Genomic DNA, 27,855 nt, shown 5'->3' with positions numbered 1-27,855 from the left:
AGCAGGAATGCACAAATCTATTTTAAATACGATGCCAAAATAGAAAACGGATTCTGTTCATATTCAAGTGTAAAATATTGGCCAGCTTCGAGTTACTTTGGGCATTCGGATTTACAGCAAGCGCATTTTTTTCCGCAGAATTGAATCCACAGTGCATGCCTTTAAGCCGGCAAAGGGGGAAGGAATTGTTATTTAAAAGCTACTTGGGAAAGGCAAACAAGTCAACCATGCAGAGCAAGGCCTTTGGGGCTTGCTTGCCACTGTTCTAGCATTAGACTCTGCCTTGGCAATACTACACCTTCCCCTTTCCCATTAATTTCACTGGTCACCATTCCCGCCTTTTGAGGCTGCTCCAGGACCAGTTCCACTTTCAGCTGGGAGCGCCGGGATTTGGAGTTGCACGGCCAGTGGGCATTGCATCTGCACCCCGGGAATGTCACCGAGATCAAACTGCAGATCCCGACATGCTGCACGCGACCCAGCCACGGGGACCGGGAAGCGATGCCCATATAAGGTGTGGGACGCCTTATGTTAACGAGCGTTTTCATATGTAAAGGTAATGATAAATACCAGCTGGATGCTGAGCCACCAGTAAGCATGCGCAGCTTGCCGTAAGGATAACAACGAGGTTAGTTAAGTTTTTTTTGTTTGGTGAGTGCACTTGTTTTTTTTTGCATATAGTTCTAAGTTTGGCTTAAGAAGAATGGCATTGCACATGAATGAGTGAACTGCACCTGGGTCCGGGCGCACGCTGTGCTGTCCGCGCTTGTGTTCCTTGTAGATTTGACTTTAAAGTGTCTCACATGGTGGGAAGAGGGTGCATGTGTTCAAACTGAGACACAATAGGCACTTTTGGTGCCTATTTGGTTTCATTCTTTTGGTTTCATTTTTCTCGTTTTGGGCTCGTCTCGTTGACGATGCTCTGATTATTACTGTAATGGTCAATATCGTGAAGTGGAAGTCACCTCCCCAGCGCCGTGCTCTCGAGTTCTGCTGTCTTACCCATCTCCAGGAGGACCTCCCATTTCGCTGGGTCACTGCACTGCAGTGTCTCGGATACAAAGAAGGTCCGGGTGAACTAGGTCCTAAACCGCACGCGTGCATTGTTTCGGCTGTGTGAGTACTTGAGTGGAATGTCTCCGCGTGTGAAGCAACAGCGTGGGATTGCCACGGTGCGTGTTTGGGTTGCGACTTGCCCGTGTGGTCTCCGCAGTGATGGCGTCGCGATCCGCTGATTTGGGAGGAGGGAGCTGGCGAGGGGTAATCCCGATGGATTTGCCAGAAACTCTCCTCAGTGGAAGCGGCAACTTCCAGTTGTTGCGCCGCGGACACACACACACACACACACACACACGAGTGTCAGCACGGTGACGGTGCGGGGCGCTTCGGGCTGCTCCGCCGCTGCTGACCCAGCCGCCGTGCACTTGCTGCCGGCTGAAGTTTATTGTTCGCACTCCGCCTGTGGTTCGAGAGCGGAGAGGTTCAGCGCTTTTCTTCATTTCCCCCTCCCTCTCTGTCATTAAAGCCGGCTGTTGTGTGTGAGTGTGGCGGTCTCATTGTCTGGGTTATTTTGGGACGCGGAGCTCGGCCTGAGCCGCTGACACGCTGTCAGCACGCCGGGGAGCAATCTTGGTGCCGCGGCTGCCGGCCACACAGACTGGCGGGCGATCCAGGTCTTCATCTGGATCGGATCGCGTGCTTTTTTGTTGCGGAGTTGTTGGCTGCTTTCTCTTGTCTGAATGTTGTTCTGGGAAAGCACATGGGCTGCAGTCAGTGCGGAGTATGTGATGTCGCACAGTCTGTGTCGGAGGAGGGTTATAAACTACCTCGCGTTTTTTAAATTGTCCACAGCCGTGTTTTTCTCTGTGGAATGAGGGATTCTGGTGTGGGATCCCGTCCCCTTTTCACTGATGTGGGTGCCTTGCATCTTGCTTTCGAGTGCCGGGAAACGTGAATCACAACCTGGCGCTAAACAAACAACGTGATTCTGTCACGTCGCGTTAAAACCTGACTACATGTTCACTGGGGATCACGAAACGTGTGCGCTAATCGGGCTTGTCTGAGTACACCTGCAGTTTTGAAAAGTCTTTAAAACCCACTTGAATTGATTTTACTTTTTAACCAGAGTGCAGACGGCAGAAGATCATGTTTGGTTTCCATAAATCCAAGATCTACCGGAGCTTAGAAGGTTGTTGTATTTGCAAGACCAAATCGTCCAGCTCCCGGTTCACAGACAGCAGACGATACGAGGAAAGCTTTAAACTTTGTTTTGGGTAAGATATTCTCCTAACAATAGCCTCCCCCCCCCCCCCCACCCGGTTCACACGCACCGCTTTAGCCACTAGTGCCGGAAGCGTGCAGACTTGAAGCGCACTTCCTTATTGCTACAAGAATTAAACGTCCTTAGCCTCTCAACCAAAGATTGCGCACACTGTGTGCCAATCTTCCTTTATGTCTGGTCCTGCAGGTTTTCATAGTAGGGGCAAGAAGTGTGCTCTGGTAAATGGTGAAATTAACACCCGTGAATATTGGTAGCGCTAAAACCAACAGGAGACCACCGTCACAGTGGGGAAAGTAATGGGGCTGCGGGGGGACTGGGGGTAGGTGAGACGAATCCGAGTTGGATAATGGTTCCAAGCGAACAGCCGTAGTGAGAATGTGGAAAAAGGTCTGATGTTATTGCTACGCCTGCCTTGAGATGAACCAGTCGCCAAAGGAATGAGGATCTTTATCTAAACATGGTCCAAGGTATAAAGTGTCTTTGTATTTGGATCAAACGATTCACACAGGAACAAAACTATTTTTAAATAAATAAATCCAAGAGATTCATAAATGGTTGAAATATGTGGCACTCTGCCCAGAACAAATACAAATGAACTGATGAATCATTTATAATTGGCTTGTTTAACAATAATCCATAGAATAGAAGCAGGCGCTTTGGCCCACTGTGTTTGCCAATCTATATTAATCTCATTTGCCTGTGTCAATTCCATATCCCTCTATGCCTTGCTCTTCCAGTACCTCTCAAGATGCCTCTTAAATGTTGATGATGTTCCTGTCTCCTGCTCCTCTGGCAGCTCATTCCAAATAACTTCTCTTCATCTGCAAAATGTACCTCTTGGGCTCCCTCTAAACTTGTCCCCTCATTTCCTGGCTTTAATTGTCCTCTGGTTTTGCACATCCACACTGTGGGAAACAGCCACCGGCCACCAACCGTACTGATGCCTCTCATAATTTTAACTCTCCCTCTCACTGTGGATTGGATATTCCTGAAGGAGTAAGACTTTAGTTACCCAATCTTTTCTGAGAACTTGAGCCCCTCCATTCAGCAAAGAGACTGGTTGGACCCAGACCTCCCACCTCCTGCATATTTCAAAGATGTAGTTGGGGGACAGGAAGAGATTCCAAATTGAAGGGCGAGTTCCACAAAGGAACTGTCCATATGTCTTTCACAGTTGGTTTACGAAGGTGGTTAATGAACACCTGGGAGCAGTTTTTTACCACTTTTGGCTATTGACATTACCCTGTGCAAGTATCTTCAAATAGATTCCACACAGTTAATTTGGAGCTGTTGGAGTCCACTTTCAATGGAAGTGAGAATCTTGAGTATGTCATTCAATTTGTAAGGTTTCAATGCAGACAATCGGAATGTGGGGATTTGCATAACGCTAATGGCATTAATAAGAATTTAAGTAGGCAAGTTAAATCAAAATGTGTCATAATCTCTGAATCTATTTGTAGCCTTGTTTGAAGTTACTTTTGTTACTCAACCAAATATTTTGGTATGAAGAACTCCTCAGACAGGCCTTGGATTAGATTGACCGATCATTCTATTTCAAATCCTGGCTATATTATGGTGGTTATATATGTGTATACGTGCAGTTATATTTTGTGGCTCTGACTGCTGTTGGAAGGTAATGAGTTTTAATGGATTAATTTTCCATGCACTGATTGCATTTTTTAAACTAATTACTTGAGATTTTTAAAACAAAACTATAAAAGAATCTGCTGCAAATCGTAAAATCTTGTAAAATCGACTATTAGAGTAATTAGTGTTTTTAATTTCCCACAGTTTGATAGAAGCTCGGGCAGGAGATATCTGCAATGCCTGTGTACTCCTGGTGAAGAGATGGAAGAAACTGCCTGCTGGATCCAAAAAAAATTGGAGTCATGTAAGCGTTGAAGACCTATGTTGATGTGTATTTGTTATGGAGTATGCATTTGTTGTCTCTATTTGAAGATGAGTAAGATTTCTTCCTGTGTTTTAGATCTGTTTAGTATGTGTGCACTTGGGGTGAACGTGATTGTCACTTGCAACATGCTTATGGGTCAACTTTAATTTTATGTGATAAATCTTTTTCTTTTAATCAAATCTAGTTTGTTAAGATTCAAAATGTGTTGTGTAAATTAAATTGCTGTCATTAACCAGCTTTGATAATAAGTATTTGACTTTTAAACAGAAGATTTGGATCTGATTTTATCCTTCAGATAATAGCAAAATTTGCATTAATCTGACTCCTGTCAGTGAGGAAAGCTTTTCCATTTTAGTGCATGGTGGAAGCTGATTAGTCCAGGGATACACAGTTGTTCGTAAACTTTAGGGGCAGAGTTGCACTTGTAGTAGTGCTGTGTATTGTCTGTGAGTAAGTGCGTTGAACCAAAATTTATGTTGTCATAATGTGGAGATTTATAAATTGTCTTTATTCAATGAATGGTATGCATCAGTTAAACATATGTCATTGTCAGAGTTTGTGAAAAATGACCTTTCCTCATTTCTAGTAGATTGGCCTCATCTTTTTATTGAAGCTACAGAAGCAAATGGGGATTTTATTTTAATTCTACCTGCCCCTTCCCTCCTATCTCCACCCCCCCCCCCCCCCCAGGTGGTCGATGCACGAGCTGGTCCGGGCCTTAAAACACTTGTGAAGCCTAAGAAAATGAAACCTGACAATGTTGTTAAAAAGAAAAACAAATTGCGACGACTTCAGGAAAAATTTAAAAGACAGAGTAAGTCCTTTGTATTTGTTTTATTGTTAATGATTGCTTTCACGTGTGACTCCTTCCCCTGGTCTCCCAATTCCAGCTAGGTTTGAATGTTTTGACAAGTAAATGTGGCTTTGAACTCCTCGTTCTATGAAATAGTTCAGTCTGAGTACTTAAAATACATCTACTTGTCATGTACTGCACAGTCACTCTGCCTAGGATAGTGTAGGATGGAGTGATAACCCCTCAGTTGTGACATAGCCCTGTTGTCAAATTCTCTGGACCACAAGACAGTAGTTGAACTTCTCAGTGCTATCACTGAAGATTATAAATGACCTGGATGAGGAAGTGGAGGATTGGGTTAGTAAATTTGCTGATGGGCACAAAGGTTGGGTGTGTTGTGGATAGTGCGGAGGGCTGTCATACAGCAGGACATCAATAGGATGCAAAACTGGGCCGAGAGTTCAACCCAGACAAGCGTGAGGTGGTTCAGTTTGGTAGGTCAAATATGATGGCAGAATATAGTATTAATGGTAAGACTCTTGGCAGCGTGGAGAATCAGAGGGGTCTTGGGGTCCAAGTCCATTGGACACTCAAAGCTGCTGCGCAGGTTGACTCTGTGGTTAAGCAGGCATACAGTGCATTGGCCTTCATCAATCGTGGGATTGAGTTTAAGAGCCGAGAGGTAATGTTGCAGCTGTATAGGACCCTGGTCAGGCCCCACTTGGAGTACTGTGCTCACCTACAGGAAGGATGTAGAAACCATAGAAAGGGTGCAGAGGAGATTTACAGGGATGTTGCCTGGATTGGGGAGCATGCCTTATGAGAATAGGTTGCATGAACTCGGCCTTTTCTCCTTGGAGCTACAGAGGATGAGAGGTGACTTGATAGAGGTGTACAAGATGAGAGGCATTGATTGTGTGGATAGGCATTTCCCCGGGGCTAAATTGGCTAGCATGAGAGGGCATAGTTTTAAGGAGCTTGGCAGTAGGTACAGAGAAGATGTCAGGGGTAAGTTTTTTTTAAACGCAGAGAATAGTGAATGTGTGGAATGGGCTGCCAGTGGCAGTGGTGGATGTGAAAACGATAGGGTCTTTTAAGAGACTCCTGGATGGCTACATGGAGCTTAGAAAAATAGAGGGGTATGGGTAAAGCCTAAGTAGTTCTAAGGTAGGGACATGTTCGGCACAGCTTTGTGGGCCAAAGGGCCTGTATTGTGCTGTATGCTTTCTATGTTTCTATATGACTTTGTTTGTTCAGCCCTACTAACTACCTGTTATTTAGTTATCCTTTGTTTCCTTGCTAATTTTGGTGCCTCCATTTATATTGTCTGTTTTAACCATTTGTATTCATGTTGCACAGATTCAGATGCACGTAGCACAACATCTAGTATTTCACCTTCCCAGTCGCCCACCCACAGCAACCAGTCTGATGATGGGTCTGATACAGAAACCCAGAAAGGTCTTTCCTTGGAACCAGTCTTTTCATTCCTGGATCTGACTTACTGGAAAAGGTAATTTAGGGGTTTAACTTTTAATTTCTCTTGGCAACCGTGTACAAATCTGACTTGTCAATGGCTCTCAGTAATTTTTTTTTGCTGTACTATTGAATACTTCCATTTGTTTTTCGTTATTGTTGCAGTGTGGCATTAAAGGACAATAGCCTGTTACAATATTAATTTGTTCCTTGTGCCCTTTTGTTTCAATCTTAGTAACCTCTCAAGGTGTTGGACAAATTTTCATATGCAAGCTGCCAACAGTGAAATATTCTTTTCATGAGCTCTTTGAAAGTGAGCAGGGTGCAGGGCAGGTTTATTTTGAGTGGGGGAAGTTGGTAGGGAACCAACAGAGATGAAAATAAAACCCCTTTTCAAGTACTGATAACTGATGTAGAGCCTCAGACTCCAGACATATATTTAAAATTGGTTAAGCGTTTTAGTGTCAAATTAATTAAAATTTGGATAGCTTTCTGAATTTGATCCTCCGCCAAAATTGCAACATGGCCCTGGATTTTAGACTGATGTACATTAACAGAAATGTATGCCGTTCCTGCCATTAACTTAGATCACAGCTGATCGATATCTAAGCCTTGTGTCTCTTAGGTTAAAAGAAGATAGATTGAAGCCTTATTTTTGAATTCAACTAAATGTATGAACAAGATATAGATTAAGTGAAATGACACTTGGCTTAATTAACAGAGCAGTTTTAAGGTGCTTGGAAGTAGGTACAAAGGAGATGTCAAGAGTCTGTGTTTTTTTTTACACAGTGTTGAGTGTGTGGAATGGGCTGCTGGCAATGGTGGTGGAGGTGGGTACGATAGGGTCTTTTAAGAGACTCCTGGATAGGCACATGGAGCTTAGAAAAATAGAAGGCAATGGGTAACCCTAGGTAATTTCTAAAGTAAGTACATGTTTGGCACAGCATAGTTGGCCGAAGAGCCTATATTATGCTGTAGGTTTTCTATGTTTTTAATTATTTTCAATTAATATATGTAGCATTTGTGCAAATTAATTTGTGATCTGGTTTATGGATGTTGAAATATACTTAAAGTCCTTCATTTTTTTGGAGCGGTTAGAAGATTTGGCTGGCTACTGAAGGTGGTAGGTGCAGTGTGACTCTGGAGGTACAAAATCTCTTGACTGGCTTGTAAGGCACAATGAGTTGTGTCAATTGAGACTAATGTCTCAATTCTTTTTTTTAACTTGTATAAATGACCTGAATGAAAGCACTGTTGCTGAACTTGCTGATGACACAAAGGTAGATAAAGTAGGTTCTGAGGGGAAAAAAGGAGGCTACTTAGAGCAACAGGATTAAATGAGTGGGCAAATATCTGACAAATGGAGCATTAAGTGGGATAATGTGTTGGCAAAAAACTAAAATGATGATATATTGTAGAGTTCTGAGATGTAGAAGCTTTTAGATGACCCAGTATTTGATGTGCAAATTGTAAGTTAGAAAGCAGAGAGAATCTTGCTCTTTAGTGAAAGGGGAATTGAACACAAAGGTAGGGAGATTATGGTACAGTTAAATAGGGCATTGAAGAGATCCCATTTGAAGTACCTGTACTATGTATAATATTGGCCTCATTATTAAAAGAAGACTGTTAATGCTTTGGAAGCAGTTCGGGGAAGGCTTATTATACTTGTGCCTGAAGTGGGCAAGTTGTCTTAATCGTAGTTGGACAGGTTAAACTGCTGTGGCAGAATATAGGAGAGTGAGAGGGCTCTTGATTGACCCACAAGATCCTGAGGTGTCTTGACACCTCCTATATGTAGAAGATAGTTCTTCTTGCAGTGGAATTTAGAACCAAGGTCAACCATTTGGGTCTGGGGTGAGAACTTTTTTTCCCCCCAGAGTCCTTGAATATTCTTAAGACTTCAGTTACCTTTCTACAAACAGATAAAAGGTTACTGAGATAAGTAGAATGCATAGTTGAAGTTACGCTCAGATCAGCTTTGATCTTAACTAATGGGGCATGTTTGATGGGGTTTGGCTTGTCTATTGTATACTGCCTTCTAATTGAGCCATACATATGGTTATATATTGTTTATCCTCTCTCCCTCCACCTCCCTCCACTCCACCCCCCCCCCACCCCGTGCTGTGCCTGCTGTAGCAATAATAATCAAGTGACTGTGTTCAGTATTGCAGTGATAGTAATTAATTTTTACCTTAAATAAGCTGTTATGGAATGTTTTTCCAAGGCTATTGAGAAAAGGTAGGATAGAGAATATGATGTGTTAGTTAAACTTTCAAAACAAACACAGAAAGCACAGAATTACAAATCTAGTGGGATATTTAAAGTGTAGGCATCTTTGTGGGACCTTTAGGGTTGTCATAGCCTGGGGAGGGGTGTTAGTGGGGGAATAAGTTCCCACTACCTATTAAATACATCCAGTGCTGTGCATCTCAAGTTGCCTCTGACAGCCAAGTCCACTTCCTGGCCTTCACATGTGGTCCAGCTACTAGGCACGGTGGAACTGACAAGGCAAGGTGCAAAAGTGGGTTACTGATGCCTTAAAACCAGTGACTTAGGCAAATGGGGCTCGCCAGCCATGCTTGGCAGCTCATCTAAGATGAGAAAAATTTTGATTTCAAATCTTTGCTGCCTTCTGACTTTACCTGCTCACGGGGAGGGCTTTGGGAGTAAACCCCAAGGGGAAAATCTGGAGCTGGTGTCCCCAAGGCAGTTCTACACTGAGTTCAACACTGACTGGCAACTCCAATGATGCTGCTGGTACCAAACTATTGATCTCTGCCATTCCCTTGGATTCTTTAGCTGTGTGGAGAGGGGTAGCCTGTTGCACAGGCAACAGCTTGTTCTCCATATTGTACTGCCCTAGCTGATTTACATATTGATGTAGACAGCTATCAGTGTCCATAGTCAACCTGCCCTAGAGAGGGCCTCCAAGGCATCTTTGTGAAAATTTACACCGACTTTTGTTACATTTACAAAAATTTGAAATTACTCTTTGACTGGTTGGTTAAGTAGTGAATTGGAGCCTTGGTATCTGTCAGCACTGTTTGAACTTCAAGAGATAATTTTGTTTTTCTTTAACACAGGCAAAAGATTTGCTGTGGCATTATCTACAAGGGTCGTTTCGGTGAGGTGCTAATTGATCCTCGTCTTTTCAAACCTTGTTGTAACACAAAAAAGGACACTGAATCTGTGAAACAGGCTGAAACGGCACTTCAGATTATTCAAGAAAATTGGTAATGTGTACTGCAGCGACTGGATTCTCATCTCTGGTCACTTTGCCTGTATTTGCATCTTTGTCTCCAGTGGCAGACTTTAAGTATTTGATACAATTTTATCAAAGTCAAATCATTTCTCTCGATCAGAGACTGCTTAAAGCAGTGATCTCAGTTTTATAAATCTGCAGTGTCATAGTTATTTCAAAAGTAGGCTAGTCTTTCATTGAAGTTCCATTTGAAATCTCCAGGTATATATTAGAAATGAATTCTGTTGTCATAATGTTTAAACACAATGAATGGCTATTTTTGTTAAAGCAGCAATTTAAACTATAGCTGTGTATTTCTGGAAACATTTTTATTTTGTATTTTAGATTTGTCAAAATATGTTATTGTTCATCTAGTCATCCCTGCACCCCAGCTTGGCCTCCTGAAAGGTTGAATCAATGGATTACCTGGCCTTTATAACCAGGGTTGCCAAATTGTTCTGGTATGTGAGCTGTGCAATAGATTTTTTGTCTTTTGATACTATACTGGCAGATACTCTTGTACAGTAGCAACCTTTGAGTGTCCCTTAAGTCACTGGAAAATTGGGGGAGTGTTTTCTGATACCTTCCCCAGTGTATTTTTGATTATATAATCTAATTCTTTTTAAGAGTAAAGTCATGTGAAATAATTTTTCTTGTATTCATCTTACTGTTGTAGACCAGCCTAGTAACAGTTATTCTGTAGAGGAAGGTTTTTATATGACTAGTTTTTTTAATGTAGAGTTTTCATTGAGGGGGTAGAATTTGCTTTTTTTTTACTCCGAGTAAGAGAAGAACTGGAGTAAAGTATCCTGTGGATAGTTCTATGCACCAATTTCTCCACATTTGGGTTAGAAAAATAATTTGAACTGGATAAAGTACAGTTTCATCTCTTGGCTAACGTCTGGACATTATTTTCTCATGGTCTCTCATCCCTGTCTGTTTTCTTTGTCTTTATGTCTCTTTGTCGTCTCCTCTCTATACCTCTGCCCCTCTCTCTCTCTCTACCTCTACACTCTCCCCCCCCCCCCCCTTCCTGAATTTGTCCTACTTGAAAAAAATATTAGTTGTCTTGTTTTGGTTTTCCTTGCAAGTTTGCTGCTTGTTTGCTGGAGGGTGGTTGTGAAAGAGGGCAAGAGTTTCCTTCGACTATCCTTTGTCATTTGGTGGTTGGTTGTCTGAGGATTTTCCAAGGGTTGGTTGCATCTGTGTTGTAGTCTGGAAAAAGACCATTCTCTTGAACTTCTGAACAAAGTTGGCTTTGTTAAAGGTGAGGACTGGTTTTCTTGTGTTGGATTTGGGGCTTCTCAGGCTGAAGGAATCACCTGTAAAGTTAATATTTTATGTCCATCTGTGAGTGTCCTCGAGGTGGACGGTGAACTAATCTATCAGTTACTTTTGGTTTGGAGAGCGTAATCCTCCAGTGCTGTTGAGCCGGGGATTTCCGGATTTAGACCCTGTTGGTGAGAGATTAGCTAATTTGGCAGGTCCGCACCTTGGAGGGGAACTTGTAAGGATGTTCTGGCAAGCAAAGAGTTGTGAGCTTTGGTTTTGCGGGTCTGCCACATTTCATGGTCACGTACTTTGCAGTCTGGTTTGGGAAGTGCCATTGGACTGGATAAGGAGTTGCACTGTATTTTATAGATAGTATCCACTGTAGCTAATGCATGCTGCTGGAGGAGGGAATTAATGGTTCTCATTGGTATTGAGTGCTAACCTATCAGGCTGTTTTGCCCTGGATAGCGTTGGTGTTGCTGGAAATGCACTGGAATTGTCTCTTAATTGACTTCTGTTCCAAAGATGATAACCCCAGTTTATCTAATCTTTCTTCATTGTTGTTCTTAGCAACATGCTTGTAAATTTCCTCTGAATCCTGTTCAGTGTAACCACATCTTTCCTGTATCACAGCGATCTGAACTGTACACAATTTTCAAGCTATGGCCTAACAATCATTGGATAAAACTTTAGCATAACTTCCGTGAAATGTGCCTCGGCTAGTAATGGAACTATTGTCAGTTCTAATTGAAATGTAGAGTTTTTTTTTTCATACAGAGATTGATGGTGCACTCTGAACTCTATTAAAATGTAAGCTTAGATGTTAAAAATGTATGGTTTTGTACAATTTTAATGACACTGGAAATTACAGACCCTGTCATTGACCTGTGTGCTTTAGTTCTTTGGAAGAAATTTGCCAATTATAATTGATCAATTACTCTTGATCTTGGCTTTTAATTTGCAGGTTCACAGGCACCCTGGTTTTCGGTCCAGATCAGCAAGGGGAAATCTATAAATGATAAATTACCTGTTGTGAATTGTACATTAGGGCTAAGATTTTTTTAAATTTACTACTAGAGTTGCCACAATATTGTGATGCTTTCTTTAGGAAGCTACATCTACTGTATTAGAAATTCACTTGTATCTATTCCTTTGGGTAATATATAAAGTTTAATGATTGTCATTGCCTGGTTTTCTGGTTAAAAACTTTACCAAATGGATTTTTTAAATATCTGTGTGCCTTAGTAAAATCAGTGTAGATGCATGTAAGATTTTGGTTTTATTTCCTAAGATCTGGCAGAAACCATTTTGTCCATTGTTATTTATTTATTTATTTGAACATCCCACAAATCCATTGTTATTTACCAGAGTCCATATTCATTTCCAAAGTCTTCAAGCTTGTGCACTTTTGCTAAATAAAGCTTTTTGTGACCAACAGCTCCCATATGGCTGCATTTTATAGACACTTGTAATACTTTTATATTTAAATAAAAATGTACTGCAAAATGACACAAAATCATAGTTGTTTTTGTTCTACAGTGAGTTTGCTTCTGCACTGATGGTATAGACCTTCCAGCTTGAGAGAGACATTGTTGCAGGATGAGAGCTGTTTGAAAAGAATTAAGTCTTGTTGGGAGTGAGTTTTAACTAAGCCAATAAAATGAAGGGAGGTGTGAGCAGAGCAGCCAGTGTTAGAGTGTGAGGCTTTAACACAACAGGCTTGGGTGAATACAGATGGAGGTTCTGAGTAAGTTTCTAGTAAGTTTTTCTGTTTATCAGTACGTAGGTAGTGTGCTGAGTATAGGTTGAGAGTTAGTGGTATGTTCCTTGTGTGTGAACTCTGGGAGACCTCCAGTCCACCTGACAACTACATCTACACAAAGATATTGATCTGCAGCTCCTTGAAGATGGTGTTACAGGACTAGAGCTACAGTTTGATGACCCTCAGCTTGTACGGGAGAATGAGGGAGGTGATAGATCTGAGCTACAGGGAGCGGGTACCCAGGTGACTGTCGGGTGAGGGAAAGGGTGTAGGCAGCCAGTGCAGAGTCCTGCGGCCGTTGCCCTCGAAGAAGTATACCGCTTTGAACACAATTCGGAGGGATGGCCTGCTGAGGGAAGCCACAGCAATAGGGTCTCTGGTACTGAGACTGGCTCTGTGGCTCAGACGGGAAGGAGAACAGACGTGCAGCAGTGATGGGATTCCACACAGGAGATTCTGTGAACATGAAGCCCAGATGGCATATTTGCCCCCTAGGTGCCAGGGTCAAGGATGTCTTGGATCAGGTCTAAATGGGGAGGGTGAGCAGCCAGAGTTCATGGTACATACTGGTAGGACAAGGGAAGAGGTCCTGAAGAGAGAATTTGGGGAGCTAGATAGAAAGCTGAAAAGCAGGACCTCTAGGGTAGTAATTTCTGGATTGCTGCCTATGCCACGTGCTGTGAGGGAAAGAATAGGATGATTTGACTTGTAAATGCTTGACTGTGGAACTGGCGTAGGGGGGCAAGGTTTCAGATTTCTGGATCATTGGGAACGCTTATAGGGAAGGCATGACCTGTAGAAAAAGAACGGGTTACACCTGAACCTGAGGGGGCACAATATCCTTGTGGCCCAGTTTGCTAGAGCTGTTGGGGAGGGTTTAAACTAATGGGGGGGGGGTGGAACCAGGCTGATGGGGCAATTGGTATACAAGTAGATGCAGCGTGTACTGAGACTGAGAAAGAACAGGTGATGATGAGGCAAAATTGCAGTCAGTGGCATGAGTTGAAGTGTAACATGGGGCAAAATGGATAGGGGTGGTAAATGCAGGGGTGAAGGTGTTGTATTTGAATGCACACTGTATATGTAATAAGGTAGATGGTCTTGTAGTGCAGTCAGATTGACAGGTATGGGTATCACTGAGTTGTAACTAAATGAAGATCATAGTTGCGAGTTTAACACCCAAGGATGTGCATTGTATTGAAAGGACAGGGAGGTAGCTGGAGGGGGTGGGGTGGCTTTGTTGGTAGAAATGAAACCAAATCCTTAGAAAGTGGTGACTTGGGACTGGCAGATGAAGAACCCTTGTGGGTAGAGTTAAACTACAAGGATAAAAAGACCCTGATGGGAGTTGTATACAGGCCTCCAAACAGTAGCCAGGATAACCATATAACAATCACAGCATGGAAACAGGCCATCTCCGCCCTCCTAGTCCGTGCCCAACCCATAATCTCACCTAGTCCCACCTACCCGCACTCAGCCCATAACCCTCCACTCCTTTCCTGTCCATATACCTATCCAATTTTACCTTAAATGACACAACTGAACTGGCCTCTACTACTTCTACAGGAAGCTCATTCCACATAGCTATCACTCTTTGAGTAAAGAAATACCCCCTCGTGTTTCCCTTAAACTTCTGCCCCCTAACTCTCAAATCATGTCCTTTAGTTTGAATCTCCCCTACTCTCAATGGAAACAGCCTGTTCACGTCAACTCTATCTATCCCTCTCAAAATTTTAAATACCTTGATCAAATCCCCCCTCAACCTTCTACGCTCCAATGAATAGAGACCTAACTTGTTCAACCTTTCTCTGTAACTTAATTGCTGAAACCCAGGTAACATCCTAGTAAATCGTCTCTGCACTCTCTCTAATTTATTGATATCTTTCCTATAATTCGGTGACCAGAACTGCATGCAATATTCCAAATTTGGCCTTACCAAGGCCTTGTACAACTTTAGCATTACATCCCAACTTCTGTACTCAATGCTTTGATTTATAAAGGCCAGCGTTCCAAAAGCCCTCTTCACCACCCTATCTACATGAGACTCCACTTTCAGGGAACTATGCACAGTTATTCCTAGATCTCTCTGTTCCTCTGCATTCTTCAATGCCCTACCATTTACCCTGTATGTTCTATTTGGATTATTCCTGCCAAAATGTAGAACCTCACACTTCTCAGCATTAAACTCCATCTGCCAATGTTCAGCCCATTCTTCTAACCGGCATAAATCTCCCTGCAAGCTTTGAAAATCCACCTCATTATCCACAACACCTCCTACCTTAGTATCATCGGCATACTTACTAATTCAATTTACCACCCCATCATCCAGATCATTTATGTATATTACAAACAACATTGGGCCCAAAACAGATCCCTGAGGCACCCTGCTAGTCACCGGCCTCCATCTCGATAAACAATTATCCACCACTACTCTCTGGCATCTCCCATCTAGCCACTGTTGAATCCATTTTATTACTCCAGCATTAATATCTAACGACTGAACCTTCTTATCTAACCTTCCATGTGGAACTTTGTCAAAGGCTTTGCTGAAGTCCATATAGACTACATCCACTGCCTTACCCTCGTCAACATTCCTCGTAACTTCTTCAAAAAATTCAATAAGGTCAAACATGACCTTCCACGCACAAATCCATGCTGGCTACTTCTAATCAGATCCCGTCTATCCAGATAATTATAAATACTATCTCTAAGAATACTTTCCATTAATTTACCCACCACTGATGTCAAACTGACAGGTCTATAATTGCTAGGCTTCCTTCTAGAACCCTTTTTAAACAATGGAACCACATGAGCAATACACCAATCCTCCGGCACAATCCCCATTTCTAATGACATATTAAAGATCTCCGTCAGAGCTCCTGCTATTTCTACATAAACTTCCCTCAAGGTCCTGGGGAATATCCTGTCAGGACCCGGAGATTTATCCACTTTTAAATTTCTTAAAAGCGCCAGTACCTCCACCTCTTTAATTGTCATAGGTTCCATAACTTCCTTACTTGTTTCCCACACCTTAGACAATTCAATATCCTTCTCCTTAGTGAATACCGAAGAGAAGAAATCATTCAAAATCTCTCCCATCTCCTTTGGTTCCACACATAGCTGACCACCCTGATTCTCTAAGGGGCCAATTTTATCCCTCACTATCCTCTTGCTTTTAATATAACTGTAGAAACCTTTCCGATTTACTTTCACCTTATTTGCCAAACCAACCTCGTATCTTCTTTTAGCTTTTCTAATCTCTTTCTTAAGATTCCTTTTACATTCTTTATATTCCTCGAGCAATTCCTTTACTCCATGCTGCCTATATCTATTGTAGACATCCCTCTTTTTCTGAACCAAATTTCTAATATCCCTTGAAAACCATGGTGCTCTCAAACCTTTAACCTTTCCTTTCACCCTAACAGGAACATAAAGATTTTGTACCCTCATAATTTCACCCTTAAATGGCCTCCATTTCTCTATTACATCCTTCCCATAAAACAACTTGACCCAATCCACTCTCTCTGAATCCCTTCACATCCCCTCAAAGTTAGCCTTTCTCCAATCAAAAATCTCAACTCTAGGTCCAGTCCTGTCCTTCTCCATAATTATATTGAAGCTAATGCTATTGTGATCACTGGACCCGAAGTGCTCCCCAACACATACATCTGTCAGCTGACCTATCGCATTCCCTAACAGGAGATCCAACACTGCCCCTTCTCTAGTCGGTACTTCTATGTATTGTTGCAAAAAACTATCCTGCACACATTTCACAAACTCTAAACCATCCAGCCCTTTTACAGAATGAGCTTCCCAGTCTACGTGTGGAAAATTAAAATCTCCCACAATCACCACCTTGTGTTTACTACAAATATCTGCTATCTCCTTACATATTTGCTCTTCCAACTCACGCGCCCCATTAGGTGGCCTATAATACACTCCTAATCAGTGTTACTGCACCTTTCCCATTCTTCAATTCCACCCAAATGGCCTCCCTAGAGGAGCTCTCTAATCTATCCTTCCAAAGCACCGCTATAAGATTTTCTCGGACAAGCAATGCAACATCTCCTCCTCTGGCCCCTCCTACTCTATCACACCTGAAGCAACTAAATCCAGGAATATTTAGTTGCCAATCACACCCTTCCTGCAACCATGTTTCACTAATAGCTACAACATCATAATTCCAGGTATCAATCCACGCTTTAAGCTCATCCACCTTTCTTACAATGCTCCTAGCATTAAAATAGATACATTTAAGATTCTCTCCATCTCCTCCTCTCTTTACATCCCTAACAATGCATTCAAATTTATTATCCTTTTCTTTCTTCTCCCCTACATCTTCGGGCTGAGCGCATCCCTTCTCCATCACCTGCCTTTCCTCCCTCACACACTGTCTATTTACTTGCTCCACTGGTGAACTAACCTCCTCTCCCATAGTCTCCTCAAATAGTCTCCCGCCCCCCCATCTTACTAGTTTAAAGTCCGCCCTGTAGCCCTAGCAAACCTCCCCGCTAGGATATTGGTCCCCCCACGATTCAGGATGTGGGATGCAATGTGAGATAGAAAAAGCATGTGAAAAGGGCAATGTTATGATAGCAATGGGGGATTTCAGTATGCAGGTAGTTTGGGAAAATAAGGTTGGTGCTGAATCCTAAGGGAGGGAATTTTTGAAAGCTGATGAGAAGGCTTTTTAGAGCAGCTTGTAGTTGAGCCCACTAGGGGAAAGGCAATTCTCCATTGAGTATTGTGTAAACAAATCTGGTTCATTAGGGAGCTTAAGGTAAAGGAACTTTGAGGAGTCAGTGATCATAATATGATAGAATTTACTCTACAATTTAAGAAGGAGAAGATAAAGTTGGATGCGTTACAGTGGAGTAAAGGGAATTACAAAAGCAGGAAATAGCCGAAGTGGATGGAAAGGGACAAGAGCAGGGATGTTGACAGAACAGCAATAGCTGGACTTACTGGAGGCAATTCAGAAGGCATAGAATAGATAGATCCCAAAGATGAAGTTTTCTAAAGGGAGGATGAGGCAACAATGGCTGAAAAAGGAAGCCGATGACGCATAAAAGCAAAAGAGAGGGCATATAATTAGCAAAAAATAGTGGGAATTTAGAGGATTGGGTAGCTTTTAAAAACCAACCGAAGCCAAATAACGCCATAGGATCTAATGTGAAAGATGAAATGTGAAGGTAATCTAGCCAATAATATAAAAAAGATACCAATTTTTTTTCAGGATATGTGAAAAGAGGTGAGAATGGATAAGGGACCGCTGGAAAATGATGCTGGAGAGGTAGTAATGGTATACAAACTTGGTATTTTGCACCAATCTTCACTGATTGTGGAGGCATTAATAATGACCTTCCAAGAATCATTACATTCTGGAGGACTGGAAAATTGCAAATGTCACATCACTTCTTAAGAAGGAAGGGAGGCAGAAGAAAGGAAATTATAGGCTAGCTAGCCTGACTTCAGTGGTTGGGAAGATGTTGGAGCTGTGCCTAGCTACACAGTCATGAATGTGAAGAGAGTAGAGCAGTGGGCTAAGCACCAGTGTTGATTGTCAGCGAAGTGGAGATGTTATCACCAATCCATTCAGATTGTGGTCGTCTTGTTAGGGAGTCTAGGATTCAGTTGCAGAAGGAGGTACAGAAGCCCAGGTTCTGTCGCTTTTCAATCAGGATTGTGGGAATGATGCTGTTAAACGTAGAGCTATTGTCAATAAACAGCATCCTGACATATTGTCCAGATGATCCAAGGCTGCATGGAGAGCCAATGAGATCACGTCCACCATAGACCTATTGTGGCAATAGGCAAATTGCACTGGGTCCCAGGTCCTTGCTAAGGCAGGAGTTGATTCTAATCATGACCGACCTCTCAAAGCACTTCATCATCCTGAGATGTGAGTGTTACTGGATGATCGCCGTTAAGGCAATTCACACTGCTCTTCTTGGGCACTGGGTGAGATTGTGCCCTTTCGAAGAAGGTGAGAATTTCTGATTGTAGCAATGAGAAGTTGAAAATGCATAATTTCCTTAGGGGGAAATCTTGCCTGACAAATCTGTTGGAATTCTTTGAGGAAATAATAGGATAGACAAAGGAGATGCAGTGGATGTTGTTTACTGGGATTTTCAGAAGGCCTTTGACAAGGTACCACACATGAGGCTGCTAAACATGGTATTACAGGAAAGATCCTAGCATGGATATAAGACTGGCTGACTGGCAGGAAGCAAAGAATGGGAATAAAGGGAGCCTTTCCTGGTGGGTTGCCAGTGACTAGTGGTTTTTCACAGAGATTGGTGTTGCAACCACTTCTTTTCATGTTATATGTCAATGATTGGGATAAAGGAATTGATGGCTTTGTAGTCAAGTTTGTGGGCAATACAGGGATACAAGGATAAGTGAAGTGGAGGAGCAGTGTAAGGAAGAAAGGAGTCTGCAAAAGGACCTAGACAGATTGGGAGCATAGGCAAAGAAGTAGCAGATGGAAAATAGTGTAGGGAATTGTGTAGTCATGCACTTTGGTAGAAGAAATAAAGGCATCAAGGTGCAGAGGAACTTGGAAGTCCTTGTGCAGGATTCTCTAAAGGTTGCCTTGCAAGTTGAGTTGGTGGTAAGGAAGGCAAATGCAATGTTAGCATTCATTTTGGGAGAACTAGAATATAAGAGCCAAGACGTAATGCTGAGACTTCAGAAGGCTTTGGTCAGACCGCACTTGGAGTATTGTGAGCAGAATACTCCCCTTATCTAAGAAGAGATGTGCTGGCATTGGAGAGGGTCCAGCGGAGGATCATGAAAATGATTACAGGAATGAAAGGATTAACGTATGAGGGGCATTTGATGTCTCTGGGCCTGTATTTGGTGGAGTTTAGAATAATGAGGGATTGGGATGGGTGGATCTCATTGAAACCTATCTAATATAGGAAGGTCTAGATGGAGTGGGTGCTGTGAGGATGTTTCCTATTAATATGTGAATCTTGGACCAGAGGACACAGTCTCAGAATAGAGGGATAGCCATTTAAAATGGAGATGAGGAGATAGAGGGCTATGGGTAACCTGAGGTAATTTCTGAAGTATGTTCATGTTTGGCACAGCATTGTGGGCTGAAGGGCCTGTATTGTGCTGTAGGTTTTCTATGTTTCTAATATCTTTAGCCAGAGGGTGGAGAATCTGAAATTCATTGCCACAGATGGGAATGGAATCCAAGTCATTTAAAGTGGCGATTGAGTTTCTTGATTAGTCAGGGCATCAAAAGTTACAGGGAATGGGATATGGAGGGATAATAAATTTGCCATGGTGGAGCAGATTCAGTGGCTGAATGGCCTAATTCTGCTCCCAAGTCTTATGGTCTTACTACATTTCCTGGACCTTTGCCCATTTAAAAGGTGATCACAGCTAATTTGATGCTTTCTACTTGTGATGGTAAACAAATAGACAAATCCAAATTATCATTGCACTGATTTGAAGTTTTAATTATGGATTTCAAAAGGATACTGATATTAGAGGGTACATTTGTAGGGTCAAGGGGAAGAACAATGGAATGAGGATGGCAGAATTCCTCTGCACAGTGGGCTGAATAAACTATTCCTCTGCTCTACTCTTCTATGTATATTGATATCATGTTCTTCCAAGAAATTGTCTTTGATCTACAATGAAATTGCTTCTGACAATGAAAAAGCTCTGGTTTGAAGCTACAGTTTATCCAGTGACGAAGAACCATTTTGCAGGTGATATTGAGCATTCTGAATATAGTGGTTGAATTGCATTATTGTAGAATATCTCTGAATTTCTTTTGCAGAGTAAATTTGTATCACATGTCTACACTCAGTGACCTCTTTACCAGCCACCTCTTGTACCTAATAAAGTGTCTGCTGCGTGTATGTTTATGGTCTTCTGCTGCTGTAGCCCATCAGCTTCAAGGTTCGATGTGCTGTGTATGTGAGATGCTCTTCTGCACACCATTGTTGTAATGCAGGGTTATCTGAGTTACTGTCAGCTTGCACCCGTCTGAATATTCTCCTCTGTCCTCTCTCATTAAAAGGCATTTTCGTCCCACAAGATAGCTGCTCATTGGATTTTTTTTTTTTTTTGGTTTTCTGCACCATTCTCTGTAAACTCTGCGTGAAAATCCCAGGAGATCAGTTGTTTCCGAGATTCTCAAACCACCCCGTAGGCAAGTTTGTTAGGAAATTGCAGGAGATCGGCAGTTTCTGAGATACTCAAGCCACTCCGTCTGTCACCAACAATCATTCCATGGTCAACGTAATTTCTTCCCCCATTCTGCTGTTTGATCTGAACAACAACTGAACCTCTTGACCGTGTCTGCGTGCTTTTATACATTGAGTTGTTGCCACGTGGTTGGCTGATTAGATATTTGCATTAATGAGTAGGTGTTCTTAGTAACACTGAGTGTATACTGAGAAGCCAGACTGCAAACCAGTCAATAGCACTTTTTGTTTCTCTCCCACCGCCTCCCCACAATGGTGAATAGACAACTAAAAATATTTTGGTAAAACCTCCTTCAGACAAATTCAGGTTGTTTTGATAATCGTGTTCGTTTAAAACTAAGTAGTGCTGTATATAGTCATATACTGTTTTGGTTGATGTGTTACAGAGAGAATCAACTGCTCTACCTGCAACTTTATTCGGCTCTTTGGCATTGTCAGTAGTTGTTTGGTATATGATTGAGTGTTGGCAGCAAGTGTAGTCCAAGAGATGGAATGGAAAATACTCTATTTTCCATTAAAATTATCATTATTGAATGTCCAGATAGCTTTGCAGGAGAATATTTTTCTCCATGGGGTTTCTGTCTACTGATCTATCTATTCATTTCCATAGATGCTGCCTGAACTGCTGAGTTCTCCAGCATTTTGTGTATGTTATTTTGGATTTCCAGCAACTGCAGACTTTCTTGTGTATAGAAATAAGAGTACTTAGCTTTGTATTAACTCCGTTGTATTAAATGTTATTTGGTAAATCAAAAGACATAATATGGAAAAAATCTTAGGCACCCTAGCTATATATTTGTACCTAATGTACTGTAGGTGGAAACCACTTGGCCCATCAAGTGTGTGTCAGCTCACAGCAATCCTATTTCCTCCTCTACTTTTCCCTGTATCCTACTTTCCTAATCAATTCTACCAGATTCTCACACCAGACGCAGCTTACAGGCCAACTAACTGATCAAGCAGAATGCTTTTGGCATTTTGGAGGGAATGGGATCACCAGAAGGAAACGCACATGGTGCCGGGGTGAGTGTGCGGTCTCCACAAGGACAAGATTCGGAAGTGTAGCGGTTAGCACGGTGCTGTTGCAGCACAGGGTGTTGGGAGTCTGGAATTCAATTCTGGCATCCTCTGTAAGGAGGTCATCTGATTCCCCCCTGGGTGGGTTTCCTCCCGCAGTTCAAAGACATACTGGTTAGTGGGTTAATTGATCTTCCTAAATTGTCCAGCTAGGGGTTAAATCAATTGGTTGCTGGGTGGCATGGCCTGCTGGCTTGGAAAAGTCTGTTATGCTCTGTGTCCCTAAAAGTACAAAGAATCAGGGTCAGGATTGAACCTGAGCTATGAACTGTGACTCCCCTTGCTGTGACAGCATGCAGACCTAAATAATGTGAAGGTGGTGCAGATAACCGTCCTGGATGAGAAGGCAATCCTTGGTCATGGACAATATATTAAATTCCAGATTAAATCGTGTCATTTTATTGGAGAAAAAGAACTAGTAACTGTAATAGTAACAATAGTACTCAGCAGGTTAAGCAGTATTAGGGGCATTTAAGAAACTTAGATAGGTATGTGGGTGAGAGAAAAATGGATGGCTACGTGTAGGAAGGAATGGTTAGATTGATCTTAGAATAGGTTAACAGGGTCAGCACAATATTGACGGCTGAAGGGTTTGTACTTTGCTGCAGTGTCCTACATTCTATGTTAGAAGGGAATTCCATGGCTGCGGAAAGGAAAAGGCATCTTGGAGGTATCTCTGTAGGAAGTCTCAAGAATTGTAGCAAGTACAACCAATGTGAGAATGGAATGGGTGCATGATGGAGGAAGTGTAGTTAAGAAAGCTGAGGGAGTCTGGGCTCGTAACCAATCTTTGTAGCTAGCCTGAACTTTTAGATGAGGACACACTGACCTAGGAGAGAAAGGGAGGGGTAAAGTCAGAAATGGAGCAAATGAAGGTTAGCGCAGGATGGAAATTGGCAGCAACAGTGATGATTTTTCCAATTTCTGTGTGAGTGCCTGAAGAAGTATGACTCCAGTCACTGGGGTAACGTTCTTCATTTCAGTGGGTCCTGCAAAGTCGAGCTTAGCCTGGGCCAATGCCAGAACTCCCAGATGTATCTTTGGTCTGTTGGTTTTGGTTTCTTATTGTCACACGTACCAAAATACAATGAAAAGCTTGTCTTGCACGCTGTTCGTACAGATCATATAGTAGATTGGGGTGGAATAAGGCAAAACAATAACAAAGGTTAAGTTATTTGTTATCAAAGTGTACAACTCAAACTCCTCTTCTGGAGTTAGCCATGAAACCAAGAAAGAAAAGAAAGGCAGCACGATCATCGACTCCCAAGTCACCCCTCCCCGCACAAAAAAGCGAACAAAAATAGTACAGGCACATCAAACCCCAAATCTGCCCTCCCCTCTCAAAAAAAGGAACAGCACGAAACAGCCATGTCAACCCCAAATCCACTCCCCCCACCGCGCAAAAAAGGAACAGCACGGAACAATGCAGGACAAAGTGTAAAAGCTACCAAAAAATGCAGTGCAGGTAAATGATAACAATGTCGATTGTGAAGTTGACACGTCCATTCAAGAGTCAAATAACAGTGGGACAGAAGCTGTCCTTGACCCTAGTGTTACTTGCTTTCTGGTTTTCGTATTTTCTGCCTGATGGAAAAAGGGAGAAGGGAGAATGTGCAAAATGGATTGGCCTTTGATTGTGATGGCTGCAATACTGAGGCAACAAGAAATATAGACAGAGTCCATAGAGGGGAGGTTGGTTCCCGTGATGTGCTGAGCTTTGTTGACAACTCTGTGTTTCTTGTAGTCACTTTCAGAGCATTTCTCATACCAAGTCATGAATTATCCAGTCAGAATGCTTCCTATGGTGCATCAATGAAAATTAGTAAGGGTTGACAAAGATGGCAAATTCCTTTCATCTCCTGAGGAAGTAAAGATATTGGTGAGATCTCTTGGTTGAGACATCAACATGGTTATACCAGGGCAGACCATGACAGGTGATGTTCTTACCGTGGAACTTGAAGCTCCCAACCCTCTCAACGTCAACACACATTTGATGCAGACAGGAGCTTGTGGACCAATCCACAGTCCCCCTTCTTGTAAACCACGACCAGCTCCTTCATCGACATTGAGGGAAAGGTGGTCATGTCACCATGTTACTAAGTTCCCTACTCCTTCCTGTATATTGACTCACTGTTATTTGAGATGCGGTCCACTATGGCGATGTCATCTGCAGACTTGTAGATGGGGTTGGCATAGAATCTGGCCATACTGTCATGGCGGCCAGGAGCAAGGGGCTGAGGACACAACCTTGTGGAGTACCAGAGAAAGCAAACTGAGTTGAAGAAGTTGTTCAAGTATTGGGAACTCATTTGATGCCCACACATCACAGATTGTGCTTTTGTGGCTGATGCTTTCTGGTCTTTTAAATTATTATTTAAAAGGTATATGGTTCTGTAATAAATGTGTCAGGTCATTGGTGGCTTAGTGAATAAAGGAGGAGTCATTAAATACAGACAAATCATTATTCATTGCTTGTTTAAGCAAAGGTGTAGATAATCTTGACAGGTGGAACATAACCCCACAATGTATGATCAGATCATTCATATGCTCTGTTATCAATACTGACAGAACCACTCTATAACACACACCTTGGCATCTGCCATGCACCTGGCACCTGGAAAACAAGGACACTTAGGTTGAAATGCTCTTTCTTGATTTCACTTTGGCATTTAACACTGTTGTCTCATGGAATCATGGTAAATAAACTTCTATTCCTCAGTCTGAATTCACCACTATATAACTGGGTGTTGGACTTTTGAATGAAGGGACCAGATAGTCAGGATGCACAACCGCTCCACACTCCCCATCTTCAACACGGGTGCCCCCAGGGCTGTGTGCTGAGCCCATTGCTGTACACTCTGCTCAAACACCTGAGTAATCATGTTATCAGTCTGCCAATGACTCAGTGATGGACTCATCACCAACAACGATGACGTGGCTTACAGAGAATAGGTGGAAAGCTCAAGGCCTGCTGCCTGTCAAATAATCTCTTCCTTAATGTTAAAAAGGCAAAAGAGATAGTTGTTGACCTCAGGAGATGCACCGCTCAAACCCCTTCCCTTTACATCGGCGGCACAGCGGTGGAAGCTGCAAGCAGTTTCAAACTCCTGGGAGTGCACATCGCACACAACCTCTCATGGTCCCAGGACACATCCCACATAGTCAGGAGAGCTCACAGGGGGCTGAAGAGAGCTGGAACTTGCACATCCACCGTCACATCTTTCTACAGTACAGAGCATCCTGACAAGTTCCGCCACTGCTTGGTACGGAAGCTGCCTGTGGCGGATAAGAAGTCTGAAAAACGGGTAGTCAAAATAGCCTAATGATCACTGGCACTGGCCTACCGCCATCGAGGACATATATACAGAAAGGTGCTGGTAAAGGTCATGAAGGATCATAAACATCATGAAGGATCCCACCCACCCAGCTCATGGACTATTTGTCCCACTCCCATCAGGGAGGAGGCTACATAACATCCACACCTGGACCACCAGACTCAAAAACAGTTACTTTCCCTGGGCAGTAAGACTGATCTACACCTCCACCTACTAACTCCACCAGTGCTTTATTATTTCCTGTCAGTCACCGTATGTACAGCCTAGGACTTAGTGGACATAAAATCAATCTACGTATAGAAGCTATTTTATTATTACTATTATTATTATTATTATTATTATTATTTTATCTTGTGCTTTTTTGTGCTGCATCAGAACTGGAGTAACAATTATTTAGTTCTCCTTACACGTGTGTACAGGAAATGACATTAAACAACCTTGACTTGACTTGTACGTGCCACATATGTCTTGTGCTGTGTATGACTGTTGGTACTGTGTTTTGCACAGTACCCAGGAGGAACGCTGTTTCGTTTGGCTGTGTTCATGTATGGTTGAATGACAACTTAGTTTAAACTTTAGGCTGGAATAAAAATTGTGTTCTTTTTGCTGTAGATCTATTCCTCCAGTAGATGGCGCCCATTGCCTGTCCTGGACCCAGCTGTGGCATGTTCCCGCTCCCGAGCTTTGAGAAACAGGATACGGGAGTGAAATTCTTTGATTCATATTCAGATATATTTATCACGTGTACATTGAAAATACACTGAGGGGCTACTGCACAGGACTGAAAGAAGCTGCAGAAAGTTGTAAATCTGGTCAGCTACATCTTGGGTACCAGCCTGCAAAGTACCCAGGGCATCTTTAGGGAGTGGTTTCTCAGAAAGGCAGTGTCCATTGTCAGAACTCCAGCACCCAGGGCATGCCCTTTTCTCACTGTTACCATCAGGTAGGAGGTACCGAAGCCTGAAGGCACACACTCAGTGATTCAGGAACAGCTTCTTCCCCTCTGCTATCCGATTCCTAAATGAACATTGAAGCTTTGGACACCACCTCCCTTTAAAAATATATAGTATTTCTGTTATTGCACGTTTAAAAAAAATCTATTCAACATATGTAATTGATTTACTCGTTTATTTATTATTGTTTTAATTAATTTATTATTTTTTCACTCTCTCTGCTAGATTATGTATTGCATTGAACTGCTGCTGCTAAGATAACAAATTTCATGTTGCATGCCGATGATAATAAACCTGATTCTGATTTGTGTGTGTTAGCACAGCTAAGGATGTGCTGGGAGCAGCCTGCAAGTGTTACTACACATTCCAGCGCCAACATAGCATGTCCAAACTGTTCTGAGAAATCATTTTAGAGAAAGGATTATATTTCTCAATATTTTATGACAGTGGATTTTGCCAAAATGAATCAATCTGCAAAGAAACTATTTGAATTTTCTGGTAGTCTTTTTAACTAGGTGACTGTATACCCATCCCAAATCGCTGGGTAAAGGTTAATTTGTGTTCAGAGATCTGGGAAATTAATTTCAAGCTATTGGATTCCTATAGCTATATAACAATAATTACAAGCTACTTATCCAAATTAATTGCTACTATTTATTTTCTAAGATTTTTACTAGTGTTGCCTTTAACAGTTTTTAGACATGATTGAAATTAGTGATATAAAATCCATTCTTAGGAATAAAATTTCAGACATGTTCTGAGGTAAATCCATCCACTGATTGCATATCATGACAGTGCGCTGCCGGTAGGGGGCGGTGGTGATCCACATCAAACAATGCTAATCAAGTGCGAGTAAACACTGAAATGCACAAGTTTCTTTCCCAGAATTCGAGGTGTCAATGACTGGAAGGCTCATGTAACATTGGAGGACAATTGCTTTCAAATAAGTCATTCAAATAAAGGCAGAACACACACCTGTCTAATTGTGGGTCAGGAAAAGGAAGGGTGAGCAGTTTAATGTTTCTGGGCATCTCAGAGGATCGATCCTGTGCTAAGGGTCTTGATGCATTTATGAAGAAGACATTCCAACAGTTACTCTTCATTAGGAGTTTGTGGAGATTTGAGATGTCATCAAAGACTCTTGCAAACTCCTACAGAGGTACTATGGAGACCATTCTGACCGGTAGGGAGGCACCATTGCACAAGATTGGGAAAAAAACTTCAAAGGGTTGTAAATGGAGCCAGTTTCATCTTGGCTCCCCACCACTGATATATTTTTTAATATATTCCTATTGCAGAAGGGGATGGCTCAAGGTGGCATCCATTGTGAGGGACCCTCACCTTCCAGGACACACCCACTTCTCATTACTCCCATCATGGAGGAGGTACAGGAGCCTGAAGATGCAACCTCAGCGTTTTAGGAACAGGTTCTTCCCCTCCACCATCACATTCTGAACAGCCGATGGACTCTGAATTCTACCTCACAAATTCACTCTTTTCGCACTGTCCATTCATTTTTTAATATATT

At 42.3% G+C, this 27,855-nt stretch overlaps 1 protein-coding gene across 6 annotated transcripts; it reads left to right on the top strand.

Annotated features, from left to right (window-relative positions):
• The first annotated feature begins 591 nt into the window (after positions 1-591).
• sinhcafl (SIN3-HDAC complex associated factor, like) lies at positions 592-27,775 on the top strand. Of its 6 annotated transcripts, XM_059975863.1 has the most exons (7): positions 820-1,067; positions 2,126-2,273; positions 4,073-4,172; positions 4,884-5,007; positions 6,346-6,496; positions 9,543-9,692; positions 27,626-27,775. In XM_059975863.1, coding segments are annotated over exons 1-7 (804 nt in total). In that variant the 5' UTR covers positions 820-937; the 3' UTR covers positions 27,627-27,775. The 6 variants fall into 6 exon arrangements, with proteins under 6 accessions (XP_059831850.1, XP_059831846.1, XP_059831845.1 ...); XM_059975867.1 differs by lacking the exons at positions 820-1,067; positions 27,626-27,775 and adding an exon at positions 592-628 and having other exon boundaries at positions 9,543-12,472; XM_059975862.1 differs by lacking the exon at positions 27,626-27,775 and having other exon boundaries at positions 9,543-12,472.
• The last annotated feature ends 80 nt before the right edge of the window (positions 27,776-27,855 follow it).

Source organism: Hypanus sabinus, chromosome 7, assembly GCF_030144855.1.
Source record: "Hypanus sabinus isolate sHypSab1 chromosome 7, sHypSab1.hap1, whole genome shotgun sequence".
Lineage (NCBI taxonomy): Eukaryota > Metazoa > Chordata > Chondrichthyes > Myliobatiformes > Dasyatidae > Hypanus > Hypanus sabinus.
This window is presented reverse-complemented; position numbering and strand designations above follow the sequence as displayed.

Coding starts and splice junctions, on each gene's coding strand:
- sinhcafl (XM_059975862.1), top strand. CDS start 938: ATGGTCAATATCGTGAAGTGGAAGTCACCTCCCCAGCGCCGTGCTCTC. Junction 1,068..2,125: donor GTGTCTCGGATACAAAGAAG/GTCCGGGTGAAC, acceptor CTTTTTAACCAG/AGTGCAGACGGCAGAAGATC. Junction 4,173..4,883: donor CCAAAAAAAATTGGAGTCAT/GTAAGCGTTGAA, acceptor CCCCCCCCCCAG/GTGGTCGATGCACGAGCTGG.